The 20,127-nt window shown below is 41.4% G+C and overlaps 1 protein-coding gene across 3 annotated transcripts in view; it reads right to left on the bottom strand.

Moving 5' to 3' along the window:
• Nucleotides 1-20,127, bottom strand: part of RASSF6 (Ras association domain family member 6) — a 112,431-nt gene that overhangs the window by 22,391 nt on the left and 69,913 nt on the right. For all 3 annotated transcript variants that reach the window (XM_063425310.1, XM_063425309.1, XM_063425311.1), the window contains one exon: nucleotides 5,904-5,955. In XM_063425310.1, the coding sequence (XP_063281380.1) occupies nucleotides 5,904-5,955 (52 nt within the window). The remainder of the gene's footprint in view (nucleotides 1-5,903; nucleotides 5,956-20,127) is intronic.

Raw genomic sequence — 20,127 nt, 5'->3', positions numbered from 1 at the left:
CTGATATATTCCTCATCCCGAGAAAGAAATGAGGAAAGCTTTTAAAAGTTTGGCTTTGTAAATTTGATGCAATAAGTGTGTTTTTCTTTAATAACTTTTCACCCTCTTTGCATGAACCCGATTTACATATATTACTAATATGTTTCTGAACATATATATTATATTAGTCACTCACTCACTTTCTGGGCCGGCCTAAGACATCATGCTGCCTAGGTCCAACGATAAATGACTATGGGGGATAATGTATAATAAACACAGGTTACTGGCTATGGGGGGGGGGGGGGTAATGTATAATAAACACAGGTTACTGGCTATGGGGGGGATAATGTGTAATAAGCACAGGTTACTGGCTATGGGAGGGATAATGTATAATAAACACAGGTTACTGGCTATGGGGGATAATGTATAATAAACACAGGTTACTGGCTATGGGGGGGATAATTTATAATAAACACAGGTTACTGGCTATGGGAGGGATAATGTATAATAAACACAGGTTACTCGCTATGGGAGGATAATGTATAATAAACACAGGTTACTGGCTATGGGGGATAATGTATAATAAACACAGGTTACTGGCTATGGGGGGATAATTTATAATAAACACAGGTTACTGGCTATGGGAGGGATAATGTATAATAAACACAGGTTACTCGCTATGGGAGGATAATGTATAATAAACACAGGTTACTGGCTATGGGGGATAATGTATAATAAACACAGGTTACTGGCTATGGGGGGATAATTTATAATAAACACAGGTTACTGGCTATGGGAGGGATAATGTATAATAAACACAGGTTACTCGCTATGGGAGGATAATGTATAATAAACACAGGTTACTGGCTCTGGGGGGGATAATGTATAATAAGCACAGGTTACTGGCTATGGGAGGATAATGTATAATAAACACAGGTTACAGGCTATGGGTGGGATAATGTATAATAAACACAGATTACTGGCTATGGAGGGATAATGTATAATAAACACAGGTTACTGGCTATGGGAGGATAATGTATAATAAACACAGGTTACTGGCTATGGGGGGGATAATGTATAATAAACACAGGTTACTGGCTATGGGGAGGATAATGTATAATAAACACAGGTTACTGGCTATGGGGGGATAATGTATAATAAACACAGGTTACTGGTTGTGGGGGGATAATGTATAATAAGCACAGGTTACTAGCTATGGGGGATAATGTATAATAAACACAGGTTACTGGCTATGGAGGATAATGTATAATAAACACACACAAAAAAAAATAATGCAAAAAAAAAAATGAATGCAGCTTCAGAATTAATCTAAATTGTATGCTGTCTATAAGGTGGGAGGGTCTGGGAGGGAGGGTCTGCTGCTTGGCTGGAATGTGTCTGCTGACTGTGAGGTACAGGGTCAAAGTTTACTCAATGATGACAATAGGGGGCGGACCGAACATCGCATATGTTCGCCATCCGTGGCGAACGCGAACACGCTATGTTCGCCAGGAACTATTCACCAGCGAACCGTTCGGGACATCACTAGAAGATGGATTTTTTTTTTTGCATCTGGTTAAACAGGGTGGTTAGTTGAATTTTCAGGTTTTCATTGTCAGCCTCCGGTAGGCCCCGTATACGGAGACTGTTTCTCCATCCCCTGTTGTCCAGGTCTTCTAGGGATCTCTGCATTTGGGACATATGTCTGTCTTGGCAGTCAATTTTAGAAGTCAGTGCCTGTATTTGGGTATGAAAGGATCCCCTTTCATCCTCCAGGTCCTGTACTCAGCGGCCTACCTGTCGAATCTCTCTGCTGAGGCCCTCCATCTTGTGCTGGAACATGGTCTCCAGTTTCCCCAGCATTGTTGCCAGATCAGTTCTGGATGGCAGGTTCCTCAGTAGTTCTTTTACATCAGTGTCCAGGAAGTGTCAGGATATGTATGATGTTGTTAGGATTGGTGGATTAGATTCTGCAGAACCAGCCGCCGGCGCCATATTGGATTTGCCAAAATCAGACACGCGGTCGGCATATTCTTTAAACAGCCGGGATACTGGGGCCATTTTTCCAGCTGGTGTCTTCCCCATGTTGTGGTGCTTTGAGAGCGTTTAGGGCTGCCTATGTTCGTGGTTTTTCTCAGTTTTTAGCGATTTAGCTCCCCTGTAGCTCTGAGCTGAGTTAGTGTGCTGCCATTCAGTTCAGCGGTTAGCCACGCCCCCAAACTTTTCAATTTTGTACAACAAATGCTTGCTCTAACCTTCTCCCAGCAATAAATAACTGTATGTATCATTATTTCTTTTCAATAGGCCTCAGTGCATAAAAACCCAGCTAATAAAACACACAAAGAAACTTCATTTCCACTAATTAATTTTGAATTCATATGCAGGGTAATTTACTAAAGTGACAATTGTCAGAAATTCAAAGATAAATTTAAAATTATTTCAACCTAAATTTTAAAATTCACTTTGATGTGATTTAATTTATGTGGATTCCCAGCAATTCTCACTCCAGTGTATAACCCTGGTAGAGTGTTTTTAGAGATTTATCGCCCCAACCACTTCGTGACTATGTTCCACCTATGAGGCCATTAACCCCTTAAGGACGCATGACGGAATTTTTCCGTCATTGCAGCACTCCCCTTAACCCCTTAACCCCTTAAGGACACATGACATGTCTGACACGTCATGATTCCCTTTTATTCCAGAAGTTTGGTCCTTAAGGGGTTAAGGACCAAACTTCTGGAATAAAAGGGAATCATGACATGTCACACATGTCATGTGTCCTTAAGGGGTTAAGGACGCTGGACGGAAAATTTCCGTCATAAATGAAAATTAACCCCTGATTGCCACAATCGCGGCAATCGTGGGGTTAATCTTCCTGTAGTGTGTCTCCCTATCGGAGGCACACTAACACAGGCAGTTTCACTTTCACAGCCCATGTGATCGCTCTGACCGGGAGTCAGAGTGATCACACATGCTGCAGTGAAACCCGATCTGTTTCCCTGCAGCTCCGTGTGAGCTGTGAACAGCAGAGAGACAGATCGGTGCTGATCTGTCTCTGGCTGTAAAAAAAAAGTGTTTGTTGCAAAATCCCACCCCCCCTCACCTCTTTCAAATACAATTTAACCCCTTCTCTGCCCTTTGATCACTGCCTGCAGTGATCAAAATACAGATCACAGTATTTCACTGTGATCTGATTTTTTTCTATTAACCCCTGAGGGTTAACTTTTATTTTTTTTAATCCTCAGGGGTTAAATGTATTTAATTAATTCTTTTAAATATTTTAAAATATTTATTTATTTAGCTAAGGTGGGTAGAAGTTAGTGGGAAAATTTGGGGATTTACGGTTAGGCTAGTTAGGGGTTAAAAGTAAAAAAAAACAATAAAAAGTTAAAAAAAACTTTTGAAAAGTTTAAACAAAGTTTTAAAATAGTAAAATAAGTTGTTAAATGCTAAATAAAACTTTTTAAAAGTTAAAAAAATTTTTTAAAAAGTTAAAAAAAAAATTTAAAAAAGGGGGAAAATGCGTATTACCGCTACACTTGGTACAGGCTAGCGAAAAAATGATACCACGGTAAGGTTTCAAATATGCCTTTTGAAACACCCTGGGGTGTCTTCTTTAGGAAATGGTATGCCTTTATGGGGTAGCTGGAATAATTAACCTACAAACAAACCTCCAAAGTGGGGTATGGACACAGCGTAAAAATGTAAAGTTTGAAAAAACTTAAATGGCTGTGTCTCAAATGTGCCCCTTCAATGTCCGCATATACCTGGCAAAGGTACATATGGGGGTATTGCTGTGCTCAGATGACACAGCTGAGCAAGATAGGAAGTATTATATAGCTGTAGCGCACATAAGGTTTGCAAAATACACAGTACAATCTCACGGTGTGTGTCAAAAAAGCAGAAAAAATGCTTATTACCACTACACTTGGTACAAGCTAGCAGAAAAATGATCCCCCACTAAGGTTCAAAATATGCCTTTTGAAATACCCTGGGATGTCTTCTTTAAGAAATAGTATGCTTTTATGGGATAGTTGGAATATATAGCCCGCTAAAAAACTTCAAAGTGGGGTAACAACACAGCGTCAAAATTCAAAGTTTGACAAAACCTGCAATGGCTGTGTCTGAAATGTGCCCCTTCAACGTCCCCATATAAGTGGCAAAGGTACATACGGGGGTATTGCTGTACTCAGACAACATAGCTGAGCAATATATAAAGTATTATAAAGCCGTAGCACACATAAGGTTTGCAAAATATACAGTACAAACTCACTGTGTGTCAAAAAGGCAGAAAAAAATGCTTTTTACCACTGCACTTGATACAAGCTAACGGAAAAATTATCCCACGCTAAGGTTCAAAATTTGCCATTAGAAATACCTTTGGGCGTCTTCTTTAAGAAATAGTATGCCTTTTTGGGGTAATTGGAAAAAGCAGCCTGCTAACATATTTAAAAATAGAATAGGGACCCATTAAAACTCTCCATGTAAATTCACACTTAAAAACCTGAACTTATCACATCTCTTTCACAGCACTGTAACTTCACAAAATAGTGTCTGGGTCATATATTGGGCATATTGTTTTACTCAGAAGAGGTAACTGAGCATACTCAGGGGGAATTTATGACAGTGGCACTCATCAAATGTAAGAAATACCCTGCGAAAATGCAACATGTATGTAAAAAATATATATTTTTTTTTTCGCACCACAAAATTTGAAATAAATTGGTGAAAACATGGCGGCAAGTTAAGGTATAATATATGCCTAATAACATACCCTTGGGTGTCTGCTTTCTCAAATGGAAGGCCTTTATAGGGTTATTTGAACAGTCAAATGGCTATAATGCCACAAATTCAGACATATGACCATCTATGAAAATTCCAACTATAGAAACTGAAATAGCATGGTCTCCTATATGGCACTGTAGCTTCACAGAATAGGGGCAAAGGTATACAATGGGGGTATCGTTGTACTCAGCAGATGTAGCTGAACACAATATGGGGTTATGTACAGGGATAGCACACACTAGATTTACGAAATACACATTACAAAAACCTTGTTATATGTGAATATGCCAAAATAGAGAAAAAACACAATTTTACTCCAATATTTAGCAGAGATTGGCGGTGAAATGGCTACGCAAAAAGTGTCAAACTAACCTTAGGTAAATAGCCTGTGATGTCTACTTTATATAAATATATACTTTTGTGTGGCAATTTTGTTTCCTGTAATGGGTATTAAACTTCCAAGACAAACATACCAACTTCTAAAATTGTTTCACATTTAAATTTTATTTTAGACCTTGTAGTTTGTGACCTGTAACTTTCAAAATAAACTGAAATCCTACACATATTATGTACTTTGTAAATCAAGACACATCAATGAATTGATTTTGAATTACTTTTCCTAAGCTGTACATATTATACACACATTATTATTGCCAAAACGTGGGGGAAAAAAGCGTTTTTTTTATTTTTCCACATTATTTTGCATTTTTTTTTAATAAATGAGAATTTATACATGTATAGGTCACATCAAATTAAAGCCCTTTTTGTTGTCTAAAAAACGGTATATAATATGTGTTGGTACAATAAATGAGAGAGATGCAAATTGCAGTTGAACACAAACAGCAAAAAATGCTTGTGTCCTTAAGGGTATGTCCAGCTTCTGAAGCTGTGTCCTTAAGGGGTTAAACTGTGTAACTCCCACCAGTCTGTGTCTTTGTGCACCGTAACACATTGCATAATAAAATAATTAAAAAAAAAAAGAAAGAAAGAAAGAAATCCAAATGTGTTTTAGATATTACGTATGTTGAATGAATGCAAATAGAGAATATCTGGAACAATTTACAGTTAAAAAAAATTATACAAATATACGCAAATAGTTGAACTTGAAAATATAAACAAAAGAAAAAGATAATACTGACCTCCTGTGGCATGTATAATGTATAGTGCAAACTCTTTGGGGTTGTTCTCAATCTAGAAAGAAAATAGAGCTTAATTAACATAATCAGGCTAGAAATCTATTTAATTCAGTTAAGGGCAATGTATATTAACCAAACAATGGTTGACTACAATACTCTATGGTAGGCAAACAACATGGACATTTTCTATAGGCAAAGCATTTCCAGACAATGTTCAGCTCCGGTTTTGAATCTTTGGGCATTGTTCAGTAAAAACATTTTTTACAAGCCCGCTCAAATCAAATTCTACAAAAACTGCATAAGTTAGAGGAAATCGGCTCTTAGCAACCATTGTAAATTATCATACAAAGAAAAGTAAGTAAAAGGGAATAAGTGCAGAATCAAATTAAAAAGCAATTGTTATGGAAAAACATGCAAAAGCAACCTTTGAAATGTATATTATAGCCCATCTAATTATTGTTTGTTTGAAAGTCAGCAATTATAGAAAAAGAACATGCACATGGAGATAATTATTATAAGGATATATCTTATATTCACTTTAGTGCCTGAACACATATGGACAAGATTGCAAAATTGAGTCATTGACCTGACTGTTATCTGGTTCATTGTATTACAACTGATTTTAAAGGCTTCATCTTTTCTTTTTTTGTAGGGTTCTTAACCATTTTTAAATGGAAAAAATGTGACAAACAGGGGCGGACTGACCGGTCGGGCACTTCGGACATGGTCCGAGGGCCCGGCCGGGAGGGGGGCCCGCCATCAGGGAGCCCGGCCGCCTCTTTAATGCTGCAGCCGTCTGAGCGCTCTCTTAAGAGCGCTCAGGCGGCTGCAGCTTCTCCCCTCCTCTGTAGCGTGGCCGGAGTGATAGGAAGGTGCACGCTGAGTGTGCACCTTCCTGTCAGTCCGGCCGGGTACAGGAAACAGAAACTCCTGTTCCGCGCGGAACAGGAGTTTCTGTTTCCTGTACCCGGCCGGACTGACAGGAAGGTGCACACTCAGCGTGCACCTTCCTATCACTCCGGCCAGGCACCGGACCGCGCAGCAGCTCGGCCACGCTACAGTGGAGGGGAGGGTAAGAACAGAGAGGGAGGGGGTGGGGGGGGAAATTAACAGAGAGGGTGGGGGAATTAACAGAGAGGGAGGGGGTGGGTGGGGGGGGAATTAACAGAGAGGGAGGGGGTGGGTGGGGGGGGGGAAATTAACAGAGAGGGAGGGGGTGGGGGGGAATTAACAGAGAGGGAGGGGGTGGGTGGGGGGGAAATTAACAGAGAGGGAGGGGGTGGGGGGGAATTAACAGAGAGGGAGGGGGTGGGGGGGAATTAACAGAGAGGGAGGGGGTGGGGGGAATTATCAGAGAGGGAGGGTGTGGGGGGGGGAAATTAACAGAGAGGGAGGGGGTGGGGGGAAATTAACAGAGAGGGTGGGGGGAATTAACAGAGGGACTGGGGGGAATTAACAGAGAGGGAGGGGGTGGGGGGGAATTAACAGAGAGGGAGGGCGTGGGGGGAATTAACAGAGAGGGAGGGGGTGGGGGGATTAACAGAGAGGGAGGGGGTGGGGGGAAATGAACAGAGAGGGAGGGGGTGGGGGGGGAAATGAACAGAGGGGGTGGGGGGGAAATGAACAGAGAGGGAGGGGGTGGGGGGAAATGAACAGAGAGGGAGGGGGTGGGGGGAATGAACAGAGAGGGAGGGGGTGGGGGGAATGAACAGAGAGGGAGGGGGTGGGGGGGAAATTAACAGAGGGACTGGGGGGAATTAACAGAGAGGGAGGGCGTGGGGGGGAATTAACAGAGAGGGAGGGGGTGGGGGGATTAACAGAGAGGGAGGGGGTGGGGGGAAATGAACAGAGAGGGAGGGGGTGGGGGGAAATGAACAGAGAGGGAGGGGGTGGGGGGGAAATGAACAGAGGGGGTGGGGGGAAATGAACAGAGAGGGAGGGGGTGGGGGGGAAATGAACAGAGAGGGAGGGGGTGGGGGGGAAATGAACAGAGAGGGAGGGGGTGGGGGGAATGAACAGAGAGGGAGGGGGTGGGGGGGAATGAACAGAGAGGGAGGGGGTGGGGGGGAAATGAACAGAGGGGGTGGGGGGAAATGAACAGAGAGGGAGGGGGTGGGGGGGAAATGAACAGAGAGGGAAGGGGTGGGGGGGAATGAACAGAGAGGGAGGGGGTGGGGGGGGAAATGAACAGAGAGGGAGGGGGTGGGGGGGAATGAACAGAGAGGGAGGGGGTGGGGGGGAAATGAACAGAGAGGGAGGGGGTGAGGGGGGGAAATGAACAGAGAGGGAGGGGGTGGGGGGGAAATGAACAGAGAGGGAGGGGGTGGGGGGGAAATGAACAGAGAGGGAGGGGGTGGGGGGAAATGAACAGAGAGGGAGGGGGTAAGAAGAGAGGGAGGGGGTAAGAAGAGGGGGGACAGGGTAAGAAGAGGGGTGAGGGGAGTAAGAAGAGGGAGGAGTAAGAAGAGGGGGAGGGGGGAGTAAGAAGAGGGGGAGAGTAAGAAGGGGGTAAGAAGAGAGTGAGGGGGGAGTAAGAAGAGGGGGAGGGGGGGAGTAAGAGGAGGGCAATTGCCCCCTCCCCTGTCCGCAGGCACCGTGCGGGCCGCCGACAGGGGAGGGAGGAAGAGAGGACCCGGGAGCTCAGCCTGCAGCTCCTCTGGGTCCTTCTTGCACGAGCACAGATCGTTGCCGCGGTTACCACGGCAACGTTACGGCTCTTGCGAGAGTAAACTCTAGCCCTGGAGCTACGGGCTAGAGTTCACTCTCAACACTGTGACCACCAGGGATTCCTGGTGGTCGCAGTGGTGAGAGTGAACTCTAGCCCCATAAACACACTGCCCCCACACACAATACACATTCACACACTGCCAACCATACACCCACACACACCATACACATTTACACACATTGCCACACACACACACATACACTGCCCACCCATACACACACAGCCCCCCATACTAACATTGCCACACACATACACAGCCCCCTCATACACACATCACACTACACCCCCTCACACACACACTGAACCTTTCACACACACTGCACCCCTTACACATTGCACCACTGCTCCTATACCCTACTACAGCCTCATATCCCAGCAGACCCCAGGTAAGTTGTCAAACTGTTCTTAAACGGTTTGACTACTTACTCTGAAAGGGGGGCCCTCCTGGCACCATAACGACTACACAGAGCAGTAGTGGTTATTGTGCATGGATTATTTCTTTAAATAATCTACAAGTGCCCCAGTAGCCAGCAAGCCAGCCAGCCCACAGGCCAGCCAGCCCACAGGCTGGCCAGCCAGCCCACAGGCCACCAGTTAGGCTTACAGCCAGCAAGCCCGCAGCCTGCCAACCGCAGCCAGCAAGCCGCAGCCAGCAAGCCACAGCCAGCAAGCCAACAGCCTGCCAGCCGCAGCCAGCAAGCCAACAGCCTGCCAGCCACAGCCAGCAAGCCCACAGCCTGCCAGCCACAGCCAGCAAGCCCACAGCCTGCCGGCAGTAGCCAGCAAGCCCACAGCCTGCCGGCAGTAGCCAGCAAGCCCACAGCCTCGCCAGCAAGCCCACAGCCTGCCAGCAAGCCCACAGCCTGCCAGCCGCAGTCAGTAAGCCCACAGCCTTCCAGCAAGCCCACAGACTGCCAGCCAGCAACAGTAATTAAGGTAAGAGGAGCTAACTTGGCCTAGGTATCAGCGAGCTATGTTGTGTTGCTATATTGTGAATAGGAACCAGAGTGTTGGAGAGACCCCCCTCCAGGCCCCATTAGACTCCATTGTAGTCTCTAATGGGACCTGGAGGAAATTCTTTCTAACACACTCTCTAAAGGACACTGAGATAGCTTCTGCTAGAATGCTCCCCCCCCCTCCATGGCCCATTAGCCCTCAAATGTAGTCTCTACTGGGGCCTGGAGGCGACTGTTTCCAGCAGGGACACTGAGATGGCCTCTGTTAGAAAGACCCCCTTCCAAGCCTATTAGACTCCATTGTAGTCTCTAATAGGGCCTGGAGGGGATTCTTTCTAACACACTCTCTAAAGGACACTGAGATAGCCTCTGCTAGAAAGACCCCCCCTCCATGGCCCATTAGCCCTCAATTGTACTGTCTACTGGGGCCTCGAAGGGATTATTGCACTTTTGTTCCTTGTGTCTAAAGATTGTGTAGGGTGTGGCTGGAGGCGGTGCATTGAGGCGGGACATGGGTGGCGCTTGCTGCGGAGTATGGGTGGGGCCTGTAAGGGGGCCCTTGATTTATTTTGCCCGGGGGCCCTGAGGGTTCTCAGTCCGCCCCTGGTGACAAAGACAACCCGCAACATTATTTAAAGCTACACCGCAGCTACGATCAGTTCATACATAGCCCATTTCACATTTTTGCAGCAATCAGCAGAGTTACAGCTCACCATATATCTACTCTTTCTTCTGGAGGGAGAGATCAAGCCAACTTGTTCATGTTGTCTGCACATGTCTCACTCTCAGCTTTGACTTATTCACACAGGCAGCCCATAAATTAGATTGCCAGCAAATGCATTGACAGCTATAGGGCTGCTAATAGCTAGAGTGATTATAAAATGCATGCATGACTCTACTAGAGCCTCAACTTTATTTATTATTTATTAAGTAACACAGGCAGCCCAGAAATCATTTCTCCTTATTAACAGCTGTGGGGCCTGATTTTATTGTAGTTTTTTTAACCTACAGCACATGGTGTTCTTAGTTGGTCTCCCACATGATCAGGCCCGAACCAGGATGGTGTCAAGTCTACATTAATTGATAAGGAACACAACTGCAGATTTCTTAGGACTTCGGTATTTTATTAGGACACTTAGAAGGTACTGAGACTTCAGTTCCAGAATTACAGGTACTGTATCTTTAAATAATAAACGGTTGCATTCAGTTTGCAGTGAGTAGGTTCTGAATCAATTAGAGTCCGTTATATTAGTTAACAGGTTAAATGGAAAGCAGTTATAAGAGATTGTTCAATTCGAAGTTATCAGTAGCAAGACAGGTGCGGCTGAACTTGAATATTAATATGAATTGAGGAACGCTGTAACTGGATTGTTTGATAACTTGATAGCAGACTTTGGTAAAAGAAATAAAGGCTTAAGAGATGGTAACTCTTAACACAGAGGCTATATGTTACTTAGCTTCCAGAAGGTGGAAAACAGGTTCCCAAGATCTCCTCCGAGGAGTTTGTTTCCTGAGAGAGGTTGAAGAGAGTTCAGGCACTAGTCGAGGACGAGGAGAGATGAAGGGGATGTGAATAGTCTTCCAGTCCGGTCCGGTAACATATGGTGCTCGCAGAGAAGTCTTGAGCCGGTTAGTAAGTGCGGTACGCATTTCAATAATCCAGCGTCTATCAGCTGGTGCGGTCGCATTAAGTAGGAAGACCGCGTCAAAAGGGGGTGTGGCTAAGCTCCGTTAAACCCGGAAGTACGAGGAGATACCGGGAGGGTTTAAGGCATGACACTACCCTCTCTGTAATGAGCAACCTCAGGGTGCTATTTTAACATGGATTAGAAGGGTAGCGTTTGTGAAAAGCGGAAATTAATTTGTCAGCATGAATCCCAGAGGAGTTTTTCCAAGTATCTTCATCAATTCCATATCCCTTCCATCTAATGAGGTATTGCAAAGAGCCACGATGAATCCTTGAATCCAGAATTTTCTGAATCTCGTATTCTTCTTCACCCTGGACTAAAACAGGATCAGGAGAAGTAGTTACATCTCTACGGAAAGGGTCAGGATGATGAGGTTTAAGCAAGGACACATTAAAAACAGGATGGAGTTTCAAAGTAGGTGGAAGCTTCAATTTAACAACATTACGGTTGATAATCGATATTATTGGAAAAGGACCAAGAAAAAGGGAACTTAACTTCTTAGATGGTCGGTTTGTAGAAATGTTTTTTGAGGAAAGCCAGACAAGATCACCAATCTCATAGGTGGGAGGAGGTTGTCTTTTAGTATCAAAAAACTTCTTTTGATTGGATGAGGCCAATTCCAGATTTTCATGTAATTTTTCAAATAGGGAGGACATGTGAGAGATTTGATTCGAAACGGAGGGGTTAGACGAAGGAATTGTCTGAGCAGGAAACGAGGAGGGATGAAATCCATAGTTGGAGAAAAATGTTGCTACTAGTATGATAGGAGTTGTTGTATGCGAATTCTGCCATGGGCAACCATGTTATCCAATCATCTTGTAAGTGAGAACAATAACATCGTAGATATTGCTCTAAGCATTGGTTGACTCTTTCAGTTTGTCCATCAGTTTGGGGATGATAGATATGCGGATGACAGTTTACGTTGGATATGAAGAGAAGCACATAATGCGTTCCAGAATTTGGAGGTAAACTGAGTCCCTCGGTCTGAAATGATTTCGTCAGGCAGTCCATGAAGTTTTACAATATTGTCAAGAAATAATTTTGAGAGTTCAGAGGATGAGGGTAACTTCTTTAAAGGGATATAATGGGACATTTTCGTGAAGCGGTAATGATGTTGAGAAGGGGGAAGTTCCACCAAGAAGTCCATAGAAATGGATTGCCAAGGCCTTTCAGGAATCGGTAGGTTCAATAATTGACTAAATACAGAGAGTGTGTACTATAACGTTAATCCAAAAATAGAAAAATAGAAAATGTGCTATCACCAAGAGTGTACCTCACTCACTCAACAATACACAATGCTACAGCAGAAAATAGCAGATATCACTATACAAGTAATATAAGCTACAAAAGAGGGATAGCACATAAATGGAGAATACAACCTTGAAAACGAACGGGATCTTTAAACAGATCTAAAACATAAATAGGATAATATGGTGAAGTATGACTGGGCAAAAATAAAATATCCAGGAGGTAGAAAACTTACAAGAGGTATTGTCGTTCTGCGCTTATCTCCCTTTATAGGGTATCTGTGGTGAATCAATGTATGGTATATACGATAAAGTTCCTCCAGAGATCCAAACCTCAAGGTGGACAAAAGAGAGAGGTACATAGAGTAGTACTGTATAAAATCATCCGCATATATGTACATAGGAATTGAAAAGACAACAAAAGCAGACCCCAAAACAAGAGACTTATAATGCCATATAATATGAATAATATTTAGCCGATATTTCAAATAATATTTGGATAAAAAGCGAAACCCTTCTTAGATATTCTATGAAAAGGAGAGAAAAATTGAGTTATTGAGGAGTAGATGTAAATACATAATATATGTTACTCCAAGATCCAATAAACCCACTCAGTAAAAAAAGGAGGATAGAAAACGGAGGGACACCCCAACCAGGAGACGTTATAGTAATCCTGTGAGATCTATATCTTGATTCAGCCCATTTTTTGAGATTATTTGAAATATCGGCTAAATATTATTCATATTATATGGCATTATAAGTCTCTTGTTTTGGGGTCTGCTTTTGTTGTCTTTTCAATTCCTATGTACATATATGCGGATTTACAGGACACCCTAGCGGTTCACTTATATTGTAGTCCCTACAGAATAGTTATTTTATTTCCTTTTTATATATCTTTCTTATATCTCATTGTTTTATATTATATATTTTTTCTCTCCTGTGGAGGATGCCCTAAGGGCTATTCCTCTCTTTTTTATATAGACCTTGGAGTCTCTTGTGGATCCGCATATATACCGATTATCTAAGTCCTGTATCCTCTGTTGATCTCATATATATCGATATATTATACTTATGTATGAGCTCGAGCTGTCAGTGGGAGGTTTTCGCCGCCCACTGCCGTCTTGACCTCTGGGTTTCCCTGTTATATGCGTTCCACGGTTGGAACGCAAGAATAAGGCAAAAGATATGCGTTCCACTGTTGAAACGCGGAAGAAAAACACACGCCCGAAAGGACGCAGAACGCATGACGTACACCTAGGATCGTCCAATGAGGGAACGTATGAAGAAACCCGGAAGCATTCGATTTCGCGGTCTTTTTCAATGGAAATCACCTGGTTCGATAGATATAAAACAGGAACGTTTTGGGACAATACTCATATCCCTGAAGAAGTCGCTCCAGACGAAACGCGTTGGATTGAGTATTTCCACTATTTTTATTTTTATATTATATTTGTAATAATTTTGATATTTGTTTTATCACTTCATATGGTACGTTCAGCTGTCATTACATCTGCATCTCTGATCCATTTTACCATCTGGGTCCACTTGCTAGTGGAGATCTGCTCGCTGATTGTTACCGGCATGTAAGTGCAATCAGTGCAATAAATTTTTGATGATTTTATACAGTACTACTCTATGTACCTCTCTCTTTTGTCCACCTTGAGGTTTGGATCTCTGGAGGAACTTTATCGTATATACCATACATTGATTCACCACAGATACCCTATAAAGGGAGATAAGCGCAGAACGACAATACCTCTTGTAAGTTTTCTACCTCCTGGATATTTTATTTTTGCCCAGTCATACTTCACCATATTATCCTATTTATGTTTTAGATCTGTTTAAAGATCCCGTTCGTTTTCAAGGTTGTATTCTCCATTTATGTGCTATCCCTCTTTTGTAGCTTATATTACTTGTATAGTGATATCTGCTATTTTCTGCTGTAGCATTGTGTATTGTTGAGTGAGTGAGGTACACTCTTGGTGATAGCACATTTTCTATTTTTGGATTAACGTTATAGTACACACTCTCTGTATTCCCTTGTTACTTTCCTCACTTGTTACTATACGGTATATCCTCATGGCATCTAATAATGTCTTTAATGAAATGCGCCAAGAACGCAACAAAAGAATTAATTCACTATTTCATCAAGATACTTCCCCCATAGATAATACTCTTTCAAAAAAATTCCAAATTTTAGAACACTTATTAGAAAAAGAGACAAAAAAATGGTGGGAAATCACTTCATTGGAACAATATTTGGCATCAAACATTATTCCAAGAGGCCTTAGAGTCCTTAAAGTACCAGCTTATGGAATGGAGGACAAACAATTAATGGAAGAATGGTTTAAGGCTAGTGATGAGTGTTCCAACAAATATATTCAAAGCCTTATAGACTTTCAAAAAAGATCCCTCAAACAAATAGAGGATGAAATACAAAAATTAGAAAACGAAATAATCATTCAAAAAGACACTAAAAATGTAGAAATTAATTATAAGATCTTAAAAGATAAAATTAAAATAATAGATGACAGAATTTCCACAACCAAGTCATCCAAATTTAAAAGGGACCAAACAGACTACAAAGAAGGTAATATTAGAAATTGGACAAGAAACAAAAGGTTCAACGAACCTTCAAACAGATATGCTTCCAATAGACAAAGATATCCAAACACCAAATATCCACACCATACATGGAGTAATTTAAAACCATCCCGGAGAGTAGATTCAGAGGCAACACATAAATTTAATGCTTCCCCATCCTCCTCGTCTTTTTTAGGAAAGGGACAAAACCAAAAAAAACCCAATTTAACTGCAACACAAAACAGATTTCAAGTTTTCAGTTCCCCTCAAAAGAAAAGATCCCATATAGAAATGGAAGAACCAGACCATTCTCTATCGCCGACACCCACTCACCGATTCAATCGAAACCAGTAAACGGCATCTTCAATATCTCAGGGGTTGATTTAACCACCCAAGAATTGTCACTGTTAGAAAAAGGCCTTAAATTCGCCCCCACAACAGGCGTAAAACCCTTTGAATTGTTCATTGATAATCAAAAATTTCTTAAAAAACTCACTGTGAAACGCTTTTTTGAAAAGAGAAAAAATATGACCTTTTGTGATTCCAACACTTCAATACAAAAGACAACTATAGATCCAACTAATATTGATTCCAGTTCAACAGATACCAGAATTGTTCATTCCAATCTTAAAAATAGATCCAATTTCTATCCTACATTTGAGAGAGGAAAGTTTTTGGAAGTTTTCAATGATTTAGTACAAGCAGATTTGGATAAAATCCAAAAGAAAGAAGAGGCAAAATGTAAATTTAAATACAATCTAACCAACAAAGAAAGACAAGCTTTAAATAAATTAAAAAAAGACTCCCAACTGGTAATAAAAGAGGCAGACAAGGGAGGGGGCACAGTTGTTATGAGTAAACAATATTACATGGAGGAAGCACATCGCATTTTGGGAGATAATATAACATATAAAATCTTAAAACATAACCCCACCAAGCCCTTTTTGGATGAACTGCAGTCTTTACTCCAGAAGGGGCTTGATAATAATATTATTTCTACAGAGGAATTTAAATATATTTTTAACCCCACATGTAAGATAGCGATCTTTTATTTTCTCCCAAAAATCCACAAAAACCTATCTTCCCCCCCCGGTCGTCCCATCATCAGTGGGATAAATTCGTTATCATGTAACCTCTCGGAGTATGTTGATTTTTTTCTAAAACCCCTTGTACCATTATGCCCTTCCTTTATTAAGGACACAAAACACATTTTACAGACTTTGGAGTCTTTTGTTTGGAAACCCTCTTACATTCTCGCCACAGTTGATGTAACTGCCCTATATTCAAATATCCCTCACCTCAAGGGTCTAGAGGTGATTAATGATATACTTGTTCAACAGAACACTCTCTGTCCCACACAAATTGAATTTTTATTGGCATGTATTCGTTTTGTATTAACAAAAAACTTTTTTTGGTTTGATTCTACGTTCTTCTTACAGCTATGTGGTGTCGCCATGGGGACGAGGTTTGCTCCCAGCTTTGCCAATCTGTATGTCTCCCATTGGGAGTCTTTATGCATACGTTTGGGTTCTCAGCTGGGGGGGAGCCTCGTCCTCTGGCGACGCTGCATAGATGATGTACTTATTATTTGGGAAGGTGATGAAAACAGTTTGGAAATGTTCATTAAGAACATCAATACCAATCAATACAATCTAAAATTTACCTCCAATATACATAAGGAGACTATTGATTTTCTAGACCTGACTCTGTACGTTGAAACAGGACTATTAAACACAAAAACCTTCTTCAAAAAAACTGATTGTAACACAGCCATCAAAAAAACCAGTCTTCACCATCCCACCTGGTTGAATAACGTCCCTAAGGGACAACTAACAAGGGTAAGGAGAAACTGTTCCAACATACAAACTTTTGACGAACAATCAAAAATAATAAAAAATAGGTATTCTGAAAAGGGATACAACATAGAACAAATGGAAAGGGATATCACACATATAAAAGGAAGGAAACGCTCTGAATTTCTGGGCGACAACAAATCAAAAAACCAAAAAGATAACACCCATATAGAATTCGCATTTATCACCAAATACAATATACATGCCAAGAAAATAGAAAGAATCCTTAAAAAACATTGGGCTATACTAAAAAAGGACGAAGTCCTGGGTAAGGTTATACCTGACCGACCAACAGTTATTTACAAGAAAGCCGACAATCTGAAAAATCAATTAGCCCCTAGCCTCTTACCCACACAGATCTCTAAATCTAATAACAACAATTTTTTATTCTCTCAAAAAACCCCAGGATTTCACAAATGTGGTACTTGCTCCACATGTACCCACCAAAAGAGAAAGACTACCTCTTTTACAGGTACATATACTAAAAGGTCATATACCATTAAGAAGTTTATCCACTGCACATCCACATATGTAGTATACTTACTACAATGTGGTTGTGGAGCACAATACATAGGCAGAACCATCAGGCCAATACACACCCGACTCCGAGAACACTTTAATAACATCAGAACCAACAAAGTAGAACACAGTGTTCCCAGACATTGCAATAGCTGCACATCTTTTAACTGGTCCACTTTCATTGCCATTGGGATAGATTCCATTGAACAACATTGGAGAGGAGGCAATAAAATGCACGAGCTAGCCTTAAAAGAGGCGCAGTGGATATACAACTTAAAAACATTAAAAAATGGGCTGAATCAAGATATAGATCTCACAGGATTACTATAACGTCTCCTGGTTGGGGTGTCCCTCCGTTTTCTATCCTCCTTTTTTTACTGAGTGGGTTTATTGGATCTTGGAGTAACATATATTATGTATTTACATCTACTCCTCAATAACTCAATTTTTCTCTCCTTTTCATAGAATATCTAAGAAGGGTTTCGCTTTTTATCCAAATATTATTTGAAATATCGGCTAAATATTATTCATATTATATGGCATTATAAGTCTCTTGTTTTGGGGTCTGCTTTTGTTGTCTTTTCAATTCCTATGTACATATATGCGGATTTACAGGACACCCTAGCGGTTCACTTATATTGTAGTCCCTACAGAATAGTTATTTTATTTCCTTTTTATATATCTTTCTTATATCTCATTGTTTTATATTATATATTTTTTCTCTCCTGTGGAGGATGCCCTAAGGGCTATTCCTCTCTTTTTTATATAGACCTTGGAGTCTCTTGTGGATCCGCATATATACCGATTATCTAAGTCCTGTATCCTCTGTTGATCTCATATATATCGATATATTATACTTATGTATGAGCTCGAGCTGTCAGTGGGAGGTTTTCGCCGCCCACTGCCGTCTTGACCTCTGGGTTTCCCTGTTATATGCGTTCCACGGTTGGAACGCAAGAATAAGGCAAAAGATATGCGTTCCACTGTTGAAACGCGGAAGAAAAACACACGCCCGAAAGGACGCAGAACGCATGACGTACACCTAGGATCGTCCAATGAGGGAACGTATGAAGAAACCCGGAAGCATTCGATTTCGCGTTTTTTTTCAATGGAAATCACCTGGTTCGATAGATATAAAACAGGAACGTTTTGGGACAATACTCATATCCCTGAAGAAGTCGCTCCAGACGAAACGCGTTGGATTGAGTATTTCCACTATTTTTATTTTTATATTATATTTGTAATAATTTTGATATTTGTTTTATCACTTCATATGGTACGTTCAGCTGTCATTACATCTGCATCTCTGATCCATTTTACCATCTGGGTCCACTTGCTAGTGGAGATCTGCTCGCTGATTGTTACCGGCATGTAAGTGCAATCAGTGCAATAAATTTTTGATGATTTTATACAGTACTACTCTATGTACCTCTCTCTTTTGTCCACCTTGAGGTTTGGATCTCTGGAGGAACTTTATCGTATATACCATACATTGATTCACCACAGATACCCTATAAAGGGAGATAAGCGCAGAACGACAATACCTCTTGTAAGTTTTCTACCTCCTGGATATTTTATTTTTGCCCAGTCATACTTCACCATATTATCCTATTTATGTTTTAGATCTGTTTAAAGATCCCGTTCGTTTTCAAGGTTGTATTCTCCATTTATGTGCTATCCCTCTTTTGTAGCTTATATTACTTGTATAGTGATATCTGCTATTTTCTGCTGTATAATTGACTAAATGGTTGATGATGTTCATGTTTGGATCTTTGGCAGGTTGAACAAGTTTTAACATATGATTCAATGGTTTTGTCTTGGCGAGGCCACCAATAGTATCTCTTGGACACTTCAAGGGTCTTTTTTATACCTGGATGACCTGCCAGAGGGGAATCATGAATAAATTTAAATATTTTATTTCTGAAAGCGGGAGGTACGTAAATTCGGTCCTTGAAATAGTAGAGACCGTCTTTCTTTGATAGTTTAACTGATGTAGGAAGTTCAAGGGCATCTTCACTGAGGTCTTTTATGTCGTCTAGAAGGGAAGATAAGATCCCAACGACTGTATGAGGAGGAGGTTCCAATTCAGTGTCTGTATGGATTCTGGAAAGGGCATCTGCCTTTTTATTCCTAGACCCAGGTCTGAAAACAATTTGAAAATTGAACCGGGAAAAAAAAGGATTCCATCGTACTTGTCTGGCAGAAAGAGTCTTGTTAGAGTGAAGATATTCAAGATTTTTATGGTCAGTGTACACAATTAGGGGGTTCTGTGCACCCTCAAGAAGGTGTCTCCAAGTTTCTAGGGCTGCTTTGATACTTAATAATTCTTTTTCTCCTATAGGATAATTTTTTTCGGCAGGAGATAATGAACGTGAGAAGAAAGCGACTGGATGAAGAGGTTCTTGAGGAGTTTTATGTTGAGAGAGGACAGCTCCAATTGCAGTTTCCGAAGCATCCGTTTCAAGGACATAAAGACATGTGGAGTTTGGAAGTTGAAGAACAGGAGCTGTTGTAAACCTTCTTTTTAATTCATCGAAGGCATCTTGAGCTTTCTCGTTCCAATTGAAAGGATGTTTTTTTACTGTTAAGTTGATTGAGTGGATGAGCTACCTCCGAGTAGTTTTTAATACATTTTCTGTAGAAGTTGGCGAAC

The sequence above is a fragment of the Pelobates fuscus genome, chromosome 6 (genome assembly GCF_036172605.1).
Source record: "Pelobates fuscus isolate aPelFus1 chromosome 6, aPelFus1.pri, whole genome shotgun sequence".
Lineage (NCBI taxonomy): Eukaryota > Metazoa > Chordata > Amphibia > Anura > Pelobatidae > Pelobates > Pelobates fuscus.
This window is presented reverse-complemented; position numbering and strand designations above follow the sequence as displayed.